The sequence below is a fragment of the Sorex araneus genome, chromosome X (genome assembly GCF_027595985.1).
Source record: "Sorex araneus isolate mSorAra2 chromosome X, mSorAra2.pri, whole genome shotgun sequence".
NCBI lineage: Eukaryota > Metazoa > Chordata > Mammalia > Eulipotyphla > Soricidae > Sorex > Sorex araneus.
In genome coordinates this window covers 281,922,921-281,943,438 of record NC_073313.1, presented here as the reverse complement: position 1 = coordinate 281,943,438, position 20,518 = coordinate 281,922,921, and the positions used below count along the sequence as shown (strand labels likewise).

General features: G+C 37.5%; 1 protein-coding gene across 1 annotated transcript in view; it reads left to right on the top strand.

Annotated features, from left to right (window-relative positions):
* Positions 1 to 20,518, top strand: part of NRXN1 (neurexin 1) — a 1,268,129-nt gene that overhangs the window by 556,315 nt on the left and 691,296 nt on the right. Inside the window, 2 exon segments of the mRNA XM_055119847.1 lie at positions 7,886 to 8,089; positions 11,053 to 11,079. Of these exon segments, the coding sequence (XP_054975822.1) occupies positions 7,886 to 8,089; positions 11,053 to 11,079 (231 nt within the window).

Sequence of the window (20,518 nt, the reverse complement as noted above, 5' to 3'; positions counted from 1 at the left end):
CCCTGTGGCAATATTTTGCAACTACATATGGTAGTAGCAAAAATAGAAATTCTAGAACTTCCTGAGTCAGAATGACAGATAGGGATTATTTATATTTTGTAATAGTTATGAGGGGTGGCAAGCATATGCAGAATTTTAAATGAGAATTGAAAAGCAAACTAGCATAGGGATTTTGCATGCATTGTTATCTGATTGGTGGTAGGAATTTCCAACAGATTTCTTTATTTCCAAATGGACTGTGTAGAAAACCGGTCATTTTGATTGTATTTTGCTTGTAGTACCCAGTGTATGATGAGGTGTCCTTGCTTTTTTAAAATTATTTTTGTGGTCATATTATGGCACCTCCGAGTATGAGAGGGCATGGACTGTGTGTTATAAAAAAAACTATGGCACTCTGAGGGGCATGTGCACTCACGGGCTCTCTGGGCGGCTCTGTCTCACCCCTCGAGTTCGGTGCTCCGGAACCGCTGTGTATGGGATGGATCAGGATGGCTGTTGACCAAGGACAGGCGAAGTAAGAACGAGGACCAAGCTGGTTGCTGATTAGTTACCGTTTATTCAATCTTCTATCTTTCTCATCTCCCGCACTCCCAGCTCCGGCCTCTCTATGGATCTCCTGCAGCATCTCTGGATTCTCTTGTCTCTCTCCTCCCTCTTTTTCTCCACCCCCCCACCCGGACTCTTAAGCCCTTCCTGACTCTTAAGGTGTTTTTCTCCTTTCCTTAGTCCAAACACTCATTAACATCTTAATACTAGTTATTCTTGTATGGACATAGCAAGAGATACATTGAGGCTTGCAAGGCAGCTCTCCTGGAAACATCTTGCCAGACTCAACTACAGCACTCAAGCCAGATTACTCATTCCTCACCCTAGCAGAGTCCGAATCTAGTTATCACTATTTGGATCATGGCAACATTTGTCCATGATCAAGCTCTTAACTTATAGTTAAGCATTAGGCACTTTGGCCAGGCCCATCTCGATGCCAGGGTAGCACACAACTCACTGCTTGTCCTGGGTCCATCTTGTCCCTCTGCAGGGCCCTGATTTTGGGGGTGCTAGGAAGTAAGGGCAGCTGAGGCTTAGGTCAAGAGAACAGATTCCCAGGAGGAAAATATCATGTAGAGTCAAATGACTCCCAGGCTACAAAGCATAACATTTGCTAAGTCTTCCTGTGTCCATACAAAAAGGACATGGCTCTGAATAAACTATGCAAAGGACTCAAGGAGAAGAGAAAAACAATATTTACAAGTCAACAGAACACTAAGAAAGAAGCTACAAGTAAACAAAGAGGAATGGGAGCACTGTAACAGGAGTAACCCAATAAACCTAAACTATCTGAGGCTATGTTATCCTACAGTGTGTCATGCTCAATACCACAACATTGGGTTGTTGTTCAGTTCCCAGACCCATGTCCTAGTTCAGACCATGTCAAACCATGCTCAGCCTTCTGTGTTTTTTATTCAAAGAAAGGGCTTGGGGTCAAAGTTTTGGTGCAAACAATAAGCTACTTTTGCATTTCATGTGGCTTGCATGTGGACTGGAGTGATAGCACAGCAGGTAGGGCATTTGCCTTGCACGTGGCCAACCCAGGTTTGGTTCTTCCATCCCTCTCGAAGAGCCCAGCAAGCTGCCAAAAGTATCTCACCCACACAGCAGAGCCTGGCAAGCTACCCATTACGTAATTGATGTGCCAAAAAACTGTAACAAGTCTCACAATGGAGACGTTACTGGTGCCCGCTCGAGCAAATCAATGAGCAAGATGAGCAACGGGATGACAGTGATACAGTGACAGTGATGTGGCCAACTTGTGTTTAATCCCTATGCTATATATGGCCTCTGAGCATGGCCAGCAGTGATCCTTGATCCTTGAGCATACATATAGGAGTAAGCCTCCATCTTAGCTGGGTGTGGCCCAAATAGCCCCACTCTCCAAAATCAAGGATTTTGACAGTGATTCTTCTACAGATAGATTTTGATTCATGAAATCGTTGATCAATGTAGTTAACTGAAAAGTCTTGAAATCAAAAGAGCAAATGTATTATAAGTTTCCATCTTTTAGCACAGCGGGTAGGGCATTTGCCTTGCACTTGGCCAACCTGGGTTCGATTCCCAGCATCCCATATGGTCCCCCAAGCACCGCCAGGAGTAATTCCTGAGTGCAGAGCCAGGAGTAACCCCTGAGCATCGCTGGGTGTGACCCAAAAAGGAAAAGAAAAAATTTCCATCTTTGATTATTGGTGAGTACTTGATAAATTATTGGTATAATTATTTAAAGTCCTTACAATCGATGCTCCAGTTTTGGGACAATGCAGAATTGGAATCCTATCAGAAATTGACATTCTGCCTCAGTAAGCAAAGAAGTTTATGACAAAAATATTTTCTGATATAAGCAGATGGGAAAACAATATAATGTTTTATGCATGCTCACTCCATAACTGAGAATAATACAAATATAAAATTGAATTGTCTATAGATTAAATGTACTACATTTCCTCCTGCTTTATTTTTAATAACTATTAAGAATTTACAGAGTCTCGGTCCTATCAAAATTGTTCTGCTTTTATGTATTCATACTATGCATAATACATGTTGTTATATGATATAGCTAATATTTATAGCATTATCAGCAGTTTCCTTTTCACTTGTTTGTTCAAACTCTGCCAGCTGGAGGGACAGATGTCAGACCAAGATAACTTGGCCTCTTGTCTGATTTCCTCGTTGATCACAATGTGTAACTGCATTTTGGCAAAAATGAGCGCAGGTGTGCACTTCCCACGGCAAGAGGAATAAAGCAAAGAGCAAATTTATCAACCTTAGTGACAGGGGGAAGGAAATCTACTAGACAAAATAGAAATTTCTTCCTCTCACTGGAAATATTGTCTGGGAATTAGCCTTTTAAAGGACTCTTTCCTGCTCTAAGTGACAAAATAATTTGACTAATGCTAAGGAATGCTGCCAGATAGAATAACCTTCAAATGTCACGACTGTGTATTGAGGTGTTGGCAACCATAGACTACATCCCCGTGCATTTTCCATTTCTTGTCTAATTAGACATTAATTCTAATTATGAGAAATCATTTAGGCATTCATTTGTCATTTATCTGCAAGTAATTTTCACATAAGGATTGTTTAAAATGGCACGCAGGAGCACTAAATTTTATGACTTTCCTGTATTATTTCGTTCCTGTGGCTTTGGGGGCTATGTGAAAGGCCAATGATCCTGATTGTTTTTCTACTTTGGATTGTATTTATGAGTCATTGGTCAGTCATGCATATTTCCAAAAAGATGTTTCCCCTATTTAGTTTACAATTAAGCTACACTGCACAGAGTAATTGAAATCACTTTAAGAGCATGATTGTTGAATGACATAGAGGCTGGATTTGCAGATTAAATAAATGGGAGGAAAATTGTAACATCTTTCTCCTTTTTTTCGGTATGATCTTAGTGTCACTAAACAATCAAATAACGTTTAAAGTTTTATTCAGGCTCATAAACTTGTTGTTTGATAGTTATGGACACTATCTGGTTATACAGTTTAGAAAATAAAGGTAAAATTTCTTTAAAATTTGACTGTACTTTTTTTCTAATGATTATTATAGGCTGGAGTGATAGCACAGCGGGTAGGGCATTTGCCTTGCACTCGGCCAACCTGGGTTCAATTCCTCCGTCCCTCTCAGAGAGCCCAGCAAACTACCAAGAGTATCCTGCTTGCACGACAGAGCCTGTCAAGCTACCTGTGGTGTATTTGAAATGCCAAAAATAGTAATAATATGTCTCACAATGGAGACATTCCTGGTGCCCGCTTGAGCAAATTGATGATCAACAGATGACAGTGACAGTGATTGTTATGACTGCTATCCATTTTAATTATTTCTTGAGGAAGTACTGGATTTTCTACTGATTTTCTATTGGAAACTTTCTTTGATGATTAAGAAGGTTCATAATATTATATCACTGTATCACTGTCATCCGGTTGCGCATCAGTTTGCTCAAGCGGGCACCAGTAACGTCTCCATTGTGAGACTTGTTGTTACTGTTTTTGGCATATTGAATAAGCCATGGGGAGCTTGCCAGGCTTTGCAGATACTCTTGGTAGCTTGCTGGGCTCTCCGAGAGGGGCAGAGGAATCAAACCAGGGTCGTCGTTGTGCAAAGTGAACACCCTACCCACTGTACTGTCGCTCCAGCCCCATAATATTATATAGAACTATTATATATTAAGAGGGTGTATTATTGTCTCTGTTCTTTTTTAAAAATGCCCAAACATGATACCCTTGTTTTGGTAACTAATCCATTTTCTAGTTGGACTTTTATGCCATAATTATGAGCTTTGAAGTAAATTTTTTGGAAACATTTTGTTCATGTTAACAAAGTTAGACTCCATTGAATAGTAGGCAAGATATGGGACTGGAGAGATAGTACAGTGGGTAGGGTGCTTGCACATGGTCAGCCTAGGTTCAATCTCTGGCACCTCGTACATTCCACTGAACACCACCAGCTGTGATCTTTGAGCATAAAGCCAGGAAAAAATTCCTGAGCACCACCATGTATGACCTAACCTCCCTACCGCCCCCTCCAAAAAAAAAGGAGCAGGATACTTAATTTATTTAATGTACAAAATAAAATAACTGCCATATATCTTTACTAAGTTTAAGCATAGTCCAGTCAGAATTTATGTAGTCTTTAATATGTGCTTGAAAATTTTTAAATACTCAACTACTGAAAAGAAAAAAAATAGGAATACTCAACTTCTTCTATTTATGCCACTTTCATTCCCAAGTGTGAAGACAGATAATCATATAAAAGCAAATAATAGAGTATATATACGTATATGTATATAAGTTTTCAATGAAATGTTGGAACTGGAGATTTAGTTCGGTGGGTAAGGCCTTGCATACAGCCAGCCTAGATTTGTTCCCTGGCTACAGATGTGTTCCTTAAGCATTGCCAAAGATCACTCACAAGCAAACATCCAGGAATAGACTCTAAGCACTGCTGGAGGTGTACAATTAAAAATGAAATGATAAATAAAAATAGAATAGCTAGAAGAGGAATTTAAGACATACTTGGAATACTTCTCTCAAAGTAACAGTGAATTTAAAAACTGAAATCTAAGTGAGCCTCCCACATAAACATCTGGAGTGAAACTTTTCAAGACAAGGGAACTGCAAATATGGGAGCTGATGTGGCTGGTGTTTTCTAGATAATGAAAAAGAAGCCTAATGCTGCAGCCAGACACTGGCTGAATTCGGGTTATCCAGACCTCGTGGCCGTGAGAGGAGTAGAGCTGTTATTCGAGTTGCACGGGAACAGTTTGGCAAGCAGGTGTCATTTAAGCAATGATGTGACATAATCTGAATGACTACATTAAAAGTTACTTTTGCTTGCTGGGCATAGTGAGAATGAATTGAAGTGAAAGAAAAGATGAAGCTTTTCCTTGTACCACAATGTAGATAGAGCCAGACAATGCCATGTTAAGTGAAATAAGTCAAAAACAGGACAACTACCAGATTGTGTCGCTCAGATGCTGTATATATATTTATATATATATAGAAAGAAAGAAAGAAAGAAAGAAAGAAAGAAAGAAAGAAAGAAAGAAAGAAAGAAAGAAAGAAAGAAAGAAAGAAAGAAAGAAAGAAAGAAAGAAAGAAAGAAAGAAAGAAAGAAAGAAAGAAAGAAAGGGAATAGACTATCTGCCGATAGCAACACCTCTACCTTTGATTTGCCAACTGACACTAGAAAGTGGTGGGGAGTGAGGTTAGGATTGGGCAGGGAGAGGCAGACGAGAGGTGATGGAGGGGCAGTATTGGAGGTTTCAGGCTTTGTGGTGACGGTGACGAAGATGTAGGAACTTTGCACACCACAAACAAGCATGGACTCTATTGTAACTATACTAACTCAACTTCCAGAGCCAATCAGCCAGACAGACAGACAACCATTGAGGGATTTGTTACCCAGGTGAAAGAGGTAGGAGCAGAGTCTGTGGTGCTTTATGAAGAATAGTGAGAAGCCACTAAATCAGGAAAATAAGTGAAATTAGAGCACACAAGACATAACTAATTTGCAAATAGATTATACATGACCGAGAGTAAGAGAGAAGCCAGAAAGCTTAAGGCCTGAGCAATGGGACTATACCATTGACAGAGTGGAGGATAGTAGAGAATGTTCCTGTTGAATTTGTTCATTTGATGTAGTGGGGATGATTGAGGTTCTTAGTAAGATGCCAGCTGTATTTAAATTAGAGATATCAAACAAGCAGTGGATGACGGATAAAAGATGGAGTGCAGAAGTTAAGGATGATGATTAATATTAGTACCAAGGGAACAAACCTTGTGAGTTGACCAATATGTCTTCAGTCAAGACATAGAAAGGATATCCTTGACTTTCTGCTGTTTTGAAGGCTAAACTTGAAAACCACAGCTCTCGAACACAGTCAACAATAAGCCCTATTGTCTATGTTAATTGCTGTGCCATGTAAATATATAGGGTAGAGAAAAATTTCTACTTTATTTTATTCTCAGGTAATTTTTAATTTATTCCGTGCTATTCTGAGTTATTCAAACCAATGAGAGAGCAAATGACTCAGACTTGTTTTTGCAATGTTCCACCACCATATGGTGTTAACATGAAGGGTGGTAACTGTTTCTGAAAGCAGTCAGTTTGAGATCAACTTATTTTCTTGTTGTTTTCTTCTTGTGTGTGAAATTCAGTATGAAACTTATTCCTTTTTGAAACAGTTCACTTTAATTCAACTCGTAGATCCACACAGATTCTTCACTTTCACCGACATCCTTATTAAATATTACCCAGGCATAAAGGTATAATCACTTTGGTGATAGCATTTCCTAAATTTAGGAAACAGAATTGTAATCTCAGATAATGTTTTAGTCACTCTTAGCCTGGAAATCAACTTTAAAATTAAATTACAGTTTTATTTTTTTAAAAAAATCAGTTACATTGTAAAGCATAATGAATTAGGAGTATCACCCCTAGTTTGGTAATATTGACTTTTTTTTTCTGCCATTGAACATCACTTGGTAAAGTGTTGATCCGTACTTGCCAAACATATATTTTTCTTTTTACAAGTTCTCTTAAGACAGTTTGTGTGTGTGTGTGTGTGTGTGTGTGTGTTTTAAATTCCAACAGTAAAATCTAATAGAGTCATGGTGATTTTGAAGAGTAGGTATCATAGAAATTCTCTAGTAGCACACTCTAATTTTGCAATGAAGGCTTTTGAACAAAAGCAAAGTTCACAGTTGGTTACTGGTCTTCCCCAATATTCAGATGCATTTGCTAGACATTTGTGATTCACACATGGTTTGCACCTTGGGGATACCAAAGAAAATGACCTGTCTTCTTGGAAAGGGACTTAGGTAGACAAACATGGGTCATCCAAGATGGTGAATACAAGTGCAATGAGAACAAAGGAGAACCAGTGGGAAGAAACCACCTTTGCATGAGGCCAGAGAGATAGCACAGCAGGAAGGGCATTTGTCTTGCATGCATCTGACCTGGTTCAAGCCCCGGCATCCTATGGGGTCTCCTGAGCACTGCCAGGAGTAACTCCTGAGTGCAAAGTCAGGAGTAAGCCCTGAGCATCGCCGAGCATGACCCAAAAAAGCTAAATAAATAAATGAAAAATAAAGCTAATGCATTTGAAAAAAATAAAAAGACACCACCAGTGCTTCTATCCTTTAGCAGGTACTTCAAAAAGCACATCTTTTTTTGCCTTTCCAGCATGAAGAGAAAAAAATGGTGCATAACTGAGGCTGAGCTCCTCTGAAATTTTGTTCTCTGTCAGCTATTTCAATGGGATGCCTCTTGCTTTTTGGCATATCAAAGGACTCAACTGACCGGGAGCTTCTTGTTCATTTCCCGTCTGCAGAAGCAACGGTTCTGAGCTATGACGGGAGCATGTTCATGAAGATCCAGCTCCCCGTGGTGATGCACACGGAGGCCGAGGATGTGTCCTTACGGTTCCGATCCCAGCGTGCCTATGGCATCCTCATGGCTACCACGTCCAGAGAATCAGCGGACACCCTCCGTCTGGAGCTGGACGCAGGGCGTGTGAAACTGACGGTCAACCTAGGTAACACACAACTCACCTTCCCCCGTTGAACTAACACCTCTCACTTTTGGTTCCGTTTTGCCTGCACACATTTATCAAGTAGCCTGTTTGCTATGGAAAGTTAAAACACTTCAGCATCTCATTTCCATCCTTTAATTTAGGTTCTGTTGAGCATCTCTTCGATTTATTTATTTTTTTATTGTGTTTCACTTTGTTTGCCATGACCTACTGTTTTGTGATTCTTACCACTGAGAACTCTTCAAAGGGAAGACCTTGTAGATCAAGGGCATCAAATGAAAATTAACTGCATTATACTTGACGATGCCTTAAGCAGAACTTCCTGTTTTATTCATTGAGAACTGGCTTGATTATTGAAGGTATCTTTGCAGGACAATAAAGATGCATCCACCTTGACTTAGATACCATATGCACAGAAGATCTAATTGTGACACTGTGACCCAGATCCACAGCTAATTTTCCTTTACTCCTTGGATTTCCCTTTGAATAGTGACTTTTGTGGTGGCTCATTTTTCTTTTTCCATTTGGAAATCCTGTGTGGTGATATTTTGCTATCAAACAGCAATCCACAACCCTTCAATGCCCAAAGTCTGCGGCCCTCAGCAAACAGCCATGAGAACACCAAGAACACAGGCTCTTCCACAGAAAAATAATGCTTTCCTGCCTCATTCTCAGCAGTGCTGAGAAAGATCACTACAGTAAAACCTCACCCTAGCTGGACCAAATATGGGGGTGACCAGGCTGAATGAAGACAAAGTCTGAACAGGAGACTATAAAAATGATTTAAGCAGTTTGCTTTCAATTACACCCCAAAACTGAAATAATTATCTGGAAAAATATTGAGGACATTATCACTAGGCTGATTTTAGGGCGTGGATTAGAATCAACCACAGTTAACACATTGTTTCGTGTGAGTTGTGACAGCAATGTATGGCTAAGTACTTGAAATCATTTTTTTTCTGAACTCAGCTTTTCACAACATTTTTGTTTAATTTTCCTCAGGCTATATGTGCTCATACCAAATGAAGATTTATGTGTTCTGCCCAAAAAGTTTTAATATCATTATTATTATCATTAGCTCCATAAAGAGGAGTACCAATTAATGAGGTTTTACTGTATTCCCTGAGAGTGAATAGCAAAAATGCACACCAAAAATGAACAGCCCAAAAGAAGAGACATAAAACTTGAAATTACAGAGTTAGATAAAAGCAATATAAAGGTGAGGAGGCAAGGCACTGGAAAATCCATCTACATTTTCTAATTGTGCTGGGCAGAATGGTAGCTCATAAAATTAAAAAAAAACCTATGTCACTGGTAGTTGCATATAATTAATTATTCTGTTAAATTAAATAAATAATGCGGGTGATTATTTTTAAGAACGCGGTGCTCTCATCTACTGTTCTGTTACAGTACCCTCTAGTGGCAGAGGTAGGTAACTGCAAGCTATTCAGACTGCATGGCATACAGAGGATGCCTAACAAAGAGGAAAGACTGGAATTTTCCAACAGCAAAGCATTCTGTGGAAAGAGTTGTGTAGGTGCTGTTCCTTGGCTGTTTGCAACCACTTTTCTGATGCGGTTGACGACACATGACAAACTCAGCTATATGGAAACAGAATCTAGGTTTCTATTTTTTTATTCTCCCCAAAGGCATTAAATACGGCAACGTTTTACAACAAATCTTCTTCTCCATGTAAAGTCAACATAAAACATCCCCCGTAATCCTTTAAAGATGACCCTTCGTAGTCCGAGCCTGTGTTATCCAGAGCAGAGATCCTGTTATTTGAGAATCTGCTTTTATGTAAGAAGCAAGAATAAGAAAAGGAAAATCAATATTGGTAATCTGCTTTTATGTAAGAAGCAAGAATAAGAAAAGGAAAATCAATATTGGTGTTAGCCATGACACTTACTTCAGAGAGATAACATTGTTAGCTGCTGAGAGAGGCAGAGCTGGTGAGCTCTGAAGAAGGACGTGACTCCCTGGCACAAGAGTTTCTAAAGGAAGCCTATAGTGTTCTTCCCTCCCCCCCTATTAATACAAGTCATGAAATTCAGCCAACATTTGTTACCTTCTTCATCTATTTCTCTTTCTCTCTTTCTTTCGTTCTTTCTTTCATTCTTTCTCTCATTCTTTCTTTTGTTCTTTCTGTCTTTTTCTTTCTCCCTCCTTCCCTCCCTCCCTCTCTTCCTTCCTTCCTTCCTTCCTTCCTTCCTTCCTTCCTTCCTTCCTTCCTTCCTTCCTTCCTTCCTTCCTTCCTTCCTTCCTCCCTCCCTCCCTCCTTCACTCCTACCTTTCTTTCTTTCTTTCTTTCTTTCTTTCTTTCTTTCTTTCTTTCTTTCTTTCTTTCTTTCTTTCTTTCTTTCTTTCTTTCTTCCTTCCTTCCTTCCTTCCTTTCTTTCTTCCTTTCTTTCTCTCTTTCTCTTTCTTTTTTTCTTTCCCTAGCTAATACAAATCCACAGGAAAACACATTACAATAAGCTGAGCCTAATTTCAACTTGCTTTCCATTTGACCTTCACAATTCTAGAGGGTTCTGTCGGCCTTTGTGGGATATTAGAATTTGCAGGTCCAAGATGTCGGAGCCTAGCTGAGCTGTCACATCACCCCATTGTGACGGAGCAGTTTTATTAGCGCTGAAAGCAACATGTTCTTTCACAGATGGGGAGAAAGTGGCAGCCAGTTTAAGCCAAGCATCTTTGACAGTTAACAATTCTTTCCTTCACTTAGATTCGTCACCATGTAGCTTTGTTTGAACTGGCCATTTACAAAAGAAAATCTGTTGTTTCTCATAATGAAGTCTTATAAAAAAATAATCTGGGTTCTGGACATTTGTAAAGAATCAATGCTATGCAGTGGCCATATTTGCATGTGTCTGTCCCCGGAAGGGTGGACTGTGATTTTATTGGATGTCTGCAGCTATTACTTTGAAGGATAAATTTTCATTTCTCATCTATTCTTCCCCATCTAGATTGTATCAGGATTAACTGTAATTCCAGTAAGTGCCTATTCAAAATTTTTAAAATGTTATTCCTCCATTATGATGTAAGCTAGTCAAGAATGAGAAAAAAGAAGCAAGAGAGAGACTTTTATAAAAATCATGAATTCACTTTTGAACTATACCAGTCCATCATCTGGGGTGTAAAAATTCATTTTAAAACGTGAGCAGCTGGAGTTTTCCACTATAGTTCCTACCTCTGAGTAGGAAAGAAGTAAAAAGTTTATATCACGGCAGAGTGCAAAGGCCTTTGTGGGCCTTCACGTACTGTCTGCAACAAATGCTTTTTGCCAGATTTTGAATTCTCTTCATGACTGAACCGGAAAAAAGATACTATGAGTTGTATCCTTTACTTTCTGTTTAATCTCAATTAAAATCTAGAGAAAACTTCTTTTTGGAAGTTTCTTTTATCTTAAGTTCAACCAAATTTTTATGTAGAAATGATGTTTTTGAAAGTTATATACTTATTCATAGAAACTTACTTGTACAAAGAATTTTTCCTTGTTCCTTAATGTATATGATGAATTTTTACATCCTAATAACATATATGCAATAATAACCCAAACCTTTTAATCTGTGATATGCATGCCTCATAATGAGTCAGACAAGATGCATGGACTGAGTAATTTGATTGTAAATTCCAGATCCAGAAAGGATATGAGGACTGTGATTTTATTTTCTTACAGTATTAGTCTTTGAAAAATTTTATTTCCTTTGTGAAATATTTAGGACGTTTTTCCAGGTTTTGCTGACCACATTAAGGAAATTCCTCCAATGATAACAGAGATTTTATCTATTTAATATTCCTCTAAACCTCTTCAAATATCTCATTCTCATAGTCAATAACGATGTTTTTCTGTGCCCTAGTAAATGCTGAATATGATGGGAGAAGTTCACTCCCCCATACCACTAATGTCTCCAAATGGCAGGAAGTCCTCCAAGGAGCAAAATGTGGACTTCAACTTTAAAACAAAACAAAACAAAAACGAAGAACCATTTTCTAGCGAAATGCCTAACTTTGTCTTCAAGTATTTTAACCTTTTTAAAAATAGCCTAACGGTGAGCCAGTTCCCTGCAGTAAAGATATCTGAGTAATGACATAAACACTTAAGTTATAAACATACTTATAAGCCATTAAACCTCATGTCAGATAGAAGATTCCTGAAGCTCCCATGCAAATGGAATTTTTCAGGAGTGTGCTGTCGCCTCTCAGATCTCACTTATTTCCATTCCTTCTCATTTCCTGAAAAAGACCAGAGTTTGTGTGGTTCTGCTGTAGTGGCCCAGTATACTTTGAGCTGTGGGCAGAGATGCAGGTGAAGAGTGACTTATAAAATCCTTCCCAGTGCCCGATCCAGGCCTAAATTCATGGATGTTCTTGGTTAATCCTGAATTTTAGAGATATGCATGTAGGGAAAATAGCCCTTTCCATTTTTATATTTTAAGCGTTCTTTTTGGAAAAAATATTTTTTATACTCAGTACACAGTTAAGCATGGATTTTGAAATGTTACTGTGTAGATTCTATTGTTGGATGGAAAACAACCCAATCGAATGTGAGTCTATATTCTCTAGAAACAGATCATTTTTGAGGTATACTTTGATACTATAATTTCCCTTTCGAGATCCTTCTCTTCATTTGGTTTACATTGTGAGACTCTGGTATGAAATAGTTTTTGTTTATTTATAGATATTCCACAAAATCACATCTTTGAGGCTAATGGTTTTCTGCTGCTAGAGGTTCCCCCTCCCCTTTTGTTAGAGTCTGTATAATGCTTAATTTCTTGACAAAAAAAAATTGATGATGAGTTTTCAGGCAACGTCCTGGACAGGACTGCAAATACCTTATGTCAACAGCAGTCACTGGAAAGACCGTTCAATAATCAGGTAATGTTTCAATATTTCTTTTTTTCCCTTTTGGAGAATAGTAGGCAGATGGAGTAACCCCAATTTTTATCAAAAATGCATGTTATTACTCAATTTTAAGAAGGGGAAGTTTTACATAGCAGCTAATGCAAAGTCACATTTAGATTTCTACCTGGAGTACATTTCCTAAACAATGAAATATAATATGTATATTTACTTATAGCTAATCACCATAAAACATATGGCTTAAAAGAACAATGATTCATTACATTACAACCCTATGAACCTTGAGATGGATATAACGTTTTATTAGATCACAGTGACATACCACTACCATCTCTAAAATGACCATATTGTTTTATGAGATTATTATGAAATATCATAATGGATATCTTAAATTTTAAATGATAAATATCTGAACTATAACAAGAGGCTATTTTCCATTGAGAATTTGGTATTCAAATAAAAATTATTTTGTATGGAAACCTTCCCAGTTTTTTTAGCGGTTACTTAGCATTGCCAATAAGTTATTATTCCATTCTTCGCCCATCCCCATCCCTCTGTCCCCAGAGTCCCCAATGTGGTTTACAGCAGATGTTACTCTTGTAGGAAAATACACAATGCCAGGCTGTCCCTTCTTTACTATTAGAGAATAAATAGTAGTTGAGGAGGGAAATATGGGTAGTTTCATGAATTCAGAACTGTGGCACTGTAAGAGATGAATCCAGGATTCTTTTTCACATTTTTGTGACAGTAGTTTCAATATGACAATAGAATCTTTTTTGGATAGGCCACAGAAGGGCCTTTTGTTAAGGTTTCCTTTGAGAAAGGGCAAATTTGAGTCCTTCAATTCAAGTCATCTCTTGGACTCTTTGTCAGATCCTTTGTTTCCACCACACACCCCTCAACCAGATAAAGCTGTCAAGAAGCTTTAAAAGGAAGGAGAGAGCCTCTTTTTATGTAAAAATGGAAGTTTATTTTTATGTATGCAGAGGGCACTTTACAGGGCTCTTGCATGTGCGCACACACACACACACACACACACACACACACACTGAGATACATACACACACCTCTGTGAATAATGATCATGTCAGTTGTCAGAGTTTTGCTTTGAATTTCAGATTACAAATGGAATGTCTCTACCCACCATTCCAAACAAATCTTAGTCCTTTGAGGACCATACGCTTATATCATTACTAAAATAGATTTGTTCTTTGAGCTTTCCAATCCCTGTGCAGGAAAAGGGAGGGTCATATTACTCTTCCCTTCGTCATCTACTCCAGTTATTGAAAATGACATACTAACATCATAAAATAATTTTATGTGGAAGTAGCTAAAAGAGCCATCAGGCTTTAACGAAGACAATTTCTTGCCTGAACAGTGAAGGATACCTCAATAAAGGTAGTTTAACAAGGGCTGTAAAGTCATATTCTTTAGCGTAATGATAGCATGCTAATTTAATTGCTGAAAATAAATATTATAGACTATTTTACAAATGAACTTTTATTAAAATACTCACAGAAATAGACTCAGTGGTACTTGTGTGAGCACAGAATTAAGGAGTTGAACGAAGTGACAGGGATTAGGGGTCTCTTTTCTAGTTTCATGACATTTTCTTGAGTGCATCCTTGGCATGTGACACAGGCTCACTATGAATTAGGGGTCTGACTTGATTATTCTTTCCTGCATCATTTCAAGTCAATCACATGACAACACAACTGTCAAAATAGATTCACTAAGACAGTGTAAATTTGGTGCCCAATAATACCCACATTATATCTAAACTCATTATGTTATCTTATAATCCATTCTGAAAATTCCTTTTTTATACTGGTATCATATGACATGCTTTCATAGTCCAAATATTTTTACTTTATCCTACTAGCCATTGTTAGGGTATAATTTTAGAAGGTTTTAAATGATTAAACAATCTAAAGCTAAACTTTTCCTGCCAACTCTAGCTTATCTGAATTGTCATAAAAGCATCTTAGTATATAGTGGTTGTAGGGTGCATTAGGCAGGCGAGGGGGTTCTTCCTTTCCTTCTTTCTCCCTTTCTTCATTTTTCTTTCTTACACCATTTCAAATGGATCACATTATTACAGAATATTATTACCCATAAAAAGGCTTGGGTTACCTCTATACCCATATGCAAATGAATTTTCAAGCACTCATTATGATGCTTATTCTGCTTCTCTCTCCTTTTTTTTTGTTTGTTTTTTATGGGTCACACCCAGAGGTGCTCAGAATTAACTCCTGGCTTCGTGCTCAAGAATTACTCCTAACGGGGATTGGTGGACCCTTGGGGTGGTGGGGATCAAACCCAGCTCAACTGCATGCAAAACAGGCACTTCACCCACTATCCTGTCACTCCAAGCCTCTGCCTGCTGTCATCACCTCTTTTCTTACGCAGTACAACGTGCATCTCTTCTGCCCAGCTACTCTTTTTTCCTAACATGATGTCCTGTTCCTTCTCTGTGTTAAGTATTGTTTTCTTACTGTCACTTTTGTCTCTTTCCTTCCTTGGACTAATAGAGGTTCTCTGGGGTAGAAAATATTTTCTTCAGACAGTTGAATTACCTTCGAATGTTTATAGAAAATGATTTAACTAACCTTGTTGAAGAAGAAAAACCGTAGCCTGACATTCACCCATACATTGTGCCAAGGGTTGCTGTATAGCTCCATTTTTCTTAGTTCAGATTCTACCTCTTGGACAAAGTGGCCGACTCAGGCTGGACACTTCACTTTATCTGAAGGACAGATGGAGCAGAAGTGCTCTGAGTTGTATGATATGGAAAAGGTACACTGATGGGTGTCTGGAGTGAATAATGCCATTTTTTGTATCATCACTTTATTATTGGCATGAAAAGATCAACTGGATATTAGTTATGGCCGTTTATATGCAGACAAAAATAGAAAGCAATAAAAGAATGCAAAATGTCAACCAGTGGCACTTAAGCCATATTAGATTACTTTGATCAGGCTGCCATTTGGCAGGCTTCTGAAAAAGATATGAGGAATTTTCCTGTGGCTAGCTCTTGTTAACATGAAGCAAATGTTTAGTTCAGAGAACCTGCCCGGTCCTGAAAGAACAGATTGTCACAAGATTTGGGGGAACTATCTTCACACATGACTATCACTCCACTTGCTGCAGTCTCTCAGTCCTCATCTTTTTGTCAGTGACCAGAGCTATCCACACACCTAGAATAGGAATTTATTAACGAAAATACATACAGAAACGCAGACAGCAGATGTTTTTTCTTGCATGATCATTTTTTTTCAGCTTAAAGTTTATGTGAAGGAATGAAAAAGAAAACAATATACATTCTTCTTTGGGAACATCTAAGAGGAATTACATATAAAGCATAAAGACTGTAAATATCTGATGGAAAACAAATAGCCCAGAGATAAAGGAAATTGGTATTTGAAAATGAATCTTTAGAAATATCATCAAAGTTGGGGCTGGAGCGATAGCACAGCAGATAGGGTGTTTGCCTTGCACTCGGCTGACCCGGGTTCGATTCCTAGCATCCCATATTGTCCCCCGAGCACCGCCAGGGGTAATTCCTGAGTGCAGAGCCAGGAGTAACCTCTGAGCATTGCCGGGTGTTACCCAAAAAGAAAAAAAAAAGAAATATCATCAAAGTTAGGATAAAAGTAAGGGAACTCAGTTTGAACTAGCCTCACTTTGAACTGATGAGAATTAGAAAGAAGTGCAGTTTTCCTTGCACAATTAAATGACTGTATTTTTGGGGCAACTCTAAGGTAAGGACTGAGGTTTGGGCCTTTTCATTTGTCTTTCTAGTTTGTATTTAGGCATCATGATTTAAAATATTGTCAAAAAATAGTGTTTTAGGGCCAGAGATAGCACAGCAAACAGGGTGCTTCCTTCAAAGGTACCAACCTAGTTTGATCTACACCAATATGGACCTCAAGGAAAACCAACAGTGGAGGCCAGAGCAATAGTGCAGCGGGGAGGGAATTTGACTTGCACGCAGCTGACCCAGGTTCGATCCCCGGCATCCCATATGGTCCCCCAAGCACTGCCGAGAGTGATTCCTGAGTGCAAAGCCAGGAGTAATCCCTGAGCATTGCCAGGTGTAACCATGCCCCCCCCCCAAAAAAAAATAACAAACAAAAACTAGGAGTGATTCCTGAGCACTTATGGGCAGGGGAGCTATTTCGGCAGCACTGCTCCAAACCAATTGCTCCTTCACTGCTGTCCCAAAGCCCCTCCCACACTCTACTTCATCTCCTAAAAAATTCATTTCTTAACTATTTGGGCAGGAAAGATGGTGCAGAGATTAAAGCACAGAACTTGCACCAGCCCAGCCTAGTTTTATCCCAGCAACACATATGGCCCCTGCATGCCACCAGGAGTCATCCCGGAGCACAGAACTGGAGCAAGCCCAGACCCCTGTGGAATATGGCCCAGTTCTCTGTCAAATTCACTACTATAGTTTGGGTCATGTGTTTACAGTAATGTCGACACTTACAGTTTTAATTCATAGTTTTCAGGTTCTCATCACCACCAAATTGCCCAAACCCTCCACAAACCCCCTTAGGTTACACCCAGTCCACACTGACTTGGGTCTCTTGGATTGAATAAGGAAGCTGTCATTTGTAAATATAAGATGCTCAAGTGCTTAAAAATATTATTTATTTGTGCATAATAAGAATTCACTTTGAAATTTGGGTCAGTTATGAATTCATTTGCCAAAGCATCACTTCATTGATTGTACAACAGGCTGTTTACTAAGTTACCGAGTAATATAAAATTCCAGATTTTTATCATTTAACAGATGGTAAAAACAGAATTAGGCAACCCTTGCTGTTAATAAAGATGCACTGTAGCACTGTTGTCCCATTGTTCATCTTTCATCGATTTGCTTGAGCGGGCACCAGTAACGTCTCCATTGTGAGACTTGTTGTTACTGTTTTTGGCATATGGAATACACCACGTGTAGCTTGCCAGGCTGTGCCGTGCGGGCAGGTTACTGTTAATAACTTGCCAAGCTCTCTGAGAGGAATGGAGGAATCGAATCCGGGTCGGCCTTGTGCAAGGCAAACACCCTACCCCCCTACCCGCTGTGCTATTGCTCCAATCCACTTTGCATTTACCCTATTAATTGCAAGCTGAGTGGTAAGAATTTTGATTATTTGAAAGAAACTATAAATTCTTTTGTGATTTGAGCTGGGTTTTTTTATAACCAAATTATAAAAGAAGATTAATCTAATTTAGGGAGTTAATCTCTAAATTTAAAAAATAAAATAAAAATAAAGTTAAAAATTATTGAAGAATTTCTGTTTAAAACCACTTATAAACCTTAGTATGCTTTAATAATTAATGATAATCTAAAATACCAAATTAAACCAATCATTTTATGAGGATAGCAAATACAGGTCACATGATACAAACTGTTTGACTATTTTTCAATTCTTAATTTTACTCAGTAATCCCCCCCAAAATAGCACTTTATACCTTGTCAACTGCTTACCTGCTGGAGAAACAACTAGGATTTTATTCCCCCTGAAGTTACAAGAATTTACTATGTGGTGTAGTAAATCACTGTTGTCATAAATCTAGCTCAGTTGGTAGCAGACACATAATTTAAAATATTTCATACATGTCTGCCCAATTTTTGAAGGTACTCAATTAAATAAAAGTCAGTTGATAAAATAGTAAGTAAATCATCTATACCTATTATTTTTTGTTATCAATTATGAAATTGGTAAAGAATAACAATAACAAAATTGTTTTCTAAAGCGTTTCTGGAAGGATAACCTTCGGAATGCTTTTGCACCTATCGTAGATGATGGCTTATCTTTAATTTCTTATGTTTGTTCATGTGTTCTTCATAATGGTGATTTTTTCTAGAATATCAATTATAAATAAATATTTCAATAAATATTCACCAATAATTGTTGCCATCATAGATTTCTTTTTAAACTATGCTATCACATTATTTTTAAAATTTTCATCTAATTCTTTGCACCTCACTTTTAAAAAATTAATCCTCATAAGATCTGCAACAGTTATGTTATAAATGTCACAACTGAAACCAATTCATTACTTAGGGCAATAGGCTCTACATTAATTCAAATATTTGTATTGTGGTAAATGCACCATAATGTTGCAGAAGACTAAACTTCCTACTAATTTTTATAACAAAATATTCAGAATTATAGTGTCTTTTAAAGAAAATTTCTTCCTAACTGGAAGTAATATTCATTATTTGGAGACTAGAGGAAACAGAAAATGTGCAAAATAGCCTACCATGTCAACACATATATTAAATATCTTTATGACATATGACACTTTGCAATTTATATACTATGTAACACACTGTGCAGTATGTTTCTTTAAAACAGGATCATTGTATACAAATGTTTTGCAACATGTTATTTTGCTTTTGCAACACATTGTTTGGGACCATAACATGTAGTAATTTTAAATATAATTTAATATTATTAGATTTTTCTAAAGGCTATGTAAAGCAAGTCCAGATCACTAAGACAATTGACAAAGGTAAAATGGGGAAGGAAACATATATGCAAAGGTCATTTCTATGCTTATTCATGGATGAGATGAAAGCAATTAAATAAAAACAGATGGAAGCTATTGGTGAGAGTGGACACAATCTTCTTTATAACCCATAGTGGGTTAACAAGGTACACACAGATGTATTGGTAAAAATTGACATATTTTCTGTAGCCCACCAAAAAAATGCTAACATTTATAATTTCATCACTGTAAGGTCCTCCAGGAATGAAGCAGATTCATAATTACTTCTAACAATTTGTTTAGAAGCTCCAGGAAACTTCCAAACAATTCTCCTAATAAACCAAGTTTCTTTAACATCAATTCCAATTTCTACAATCATATTGTAGCTCTGCGAGCATTTTTAAAAACATTTCCTGGAGGAATTCATCTAAAAAAACTTCTATACCCAGACAGTTTTTAACCAGGGAGTAATCATTTATTTTTCTAATTACTTTAAATATCCAGTAATATAAAATCATAGCACTAACTAGTGACCAAAAGTTAGCCTGATAAATTAATGATGATAAGAGAATATAATTCAGTTAGCAGCATCTGCAATTGCAATTTTAAAACTAAAAATAAATAACAATTTATTCATACCATTGCTTGGAAGAAGTTATATCAACATTATAATTTTTGCATGATGCATACATGAATTTTTATATGCAACAGTTCCATAAGTGTAAAGACAATATATTTATTATCATAGTCCTCCGGATGCTAGTTTTAAAGAAACAGAACATAACATTTAGAAAATATTGAAAAAATAGATTTTGATCATTATGACTTCCCAGTAGAAAGGGCCAAATAAACCTAAAGAAATCAGAAATTTATTTTTATTTATAAAAAACAATAATATACTGTTTTTTAGTGTTTGTACATGAATACCTTTAAAATATTCAATAGTTAAAATTTGTAAATTCATTCTTTCAGTTAATGGTACTCAATGCACTTACACAAGCAAGACATAGACAATGAAATGCAAATAAAACCAATGCTTCTTTAGTTTGGCAAATAGACACATTCTTC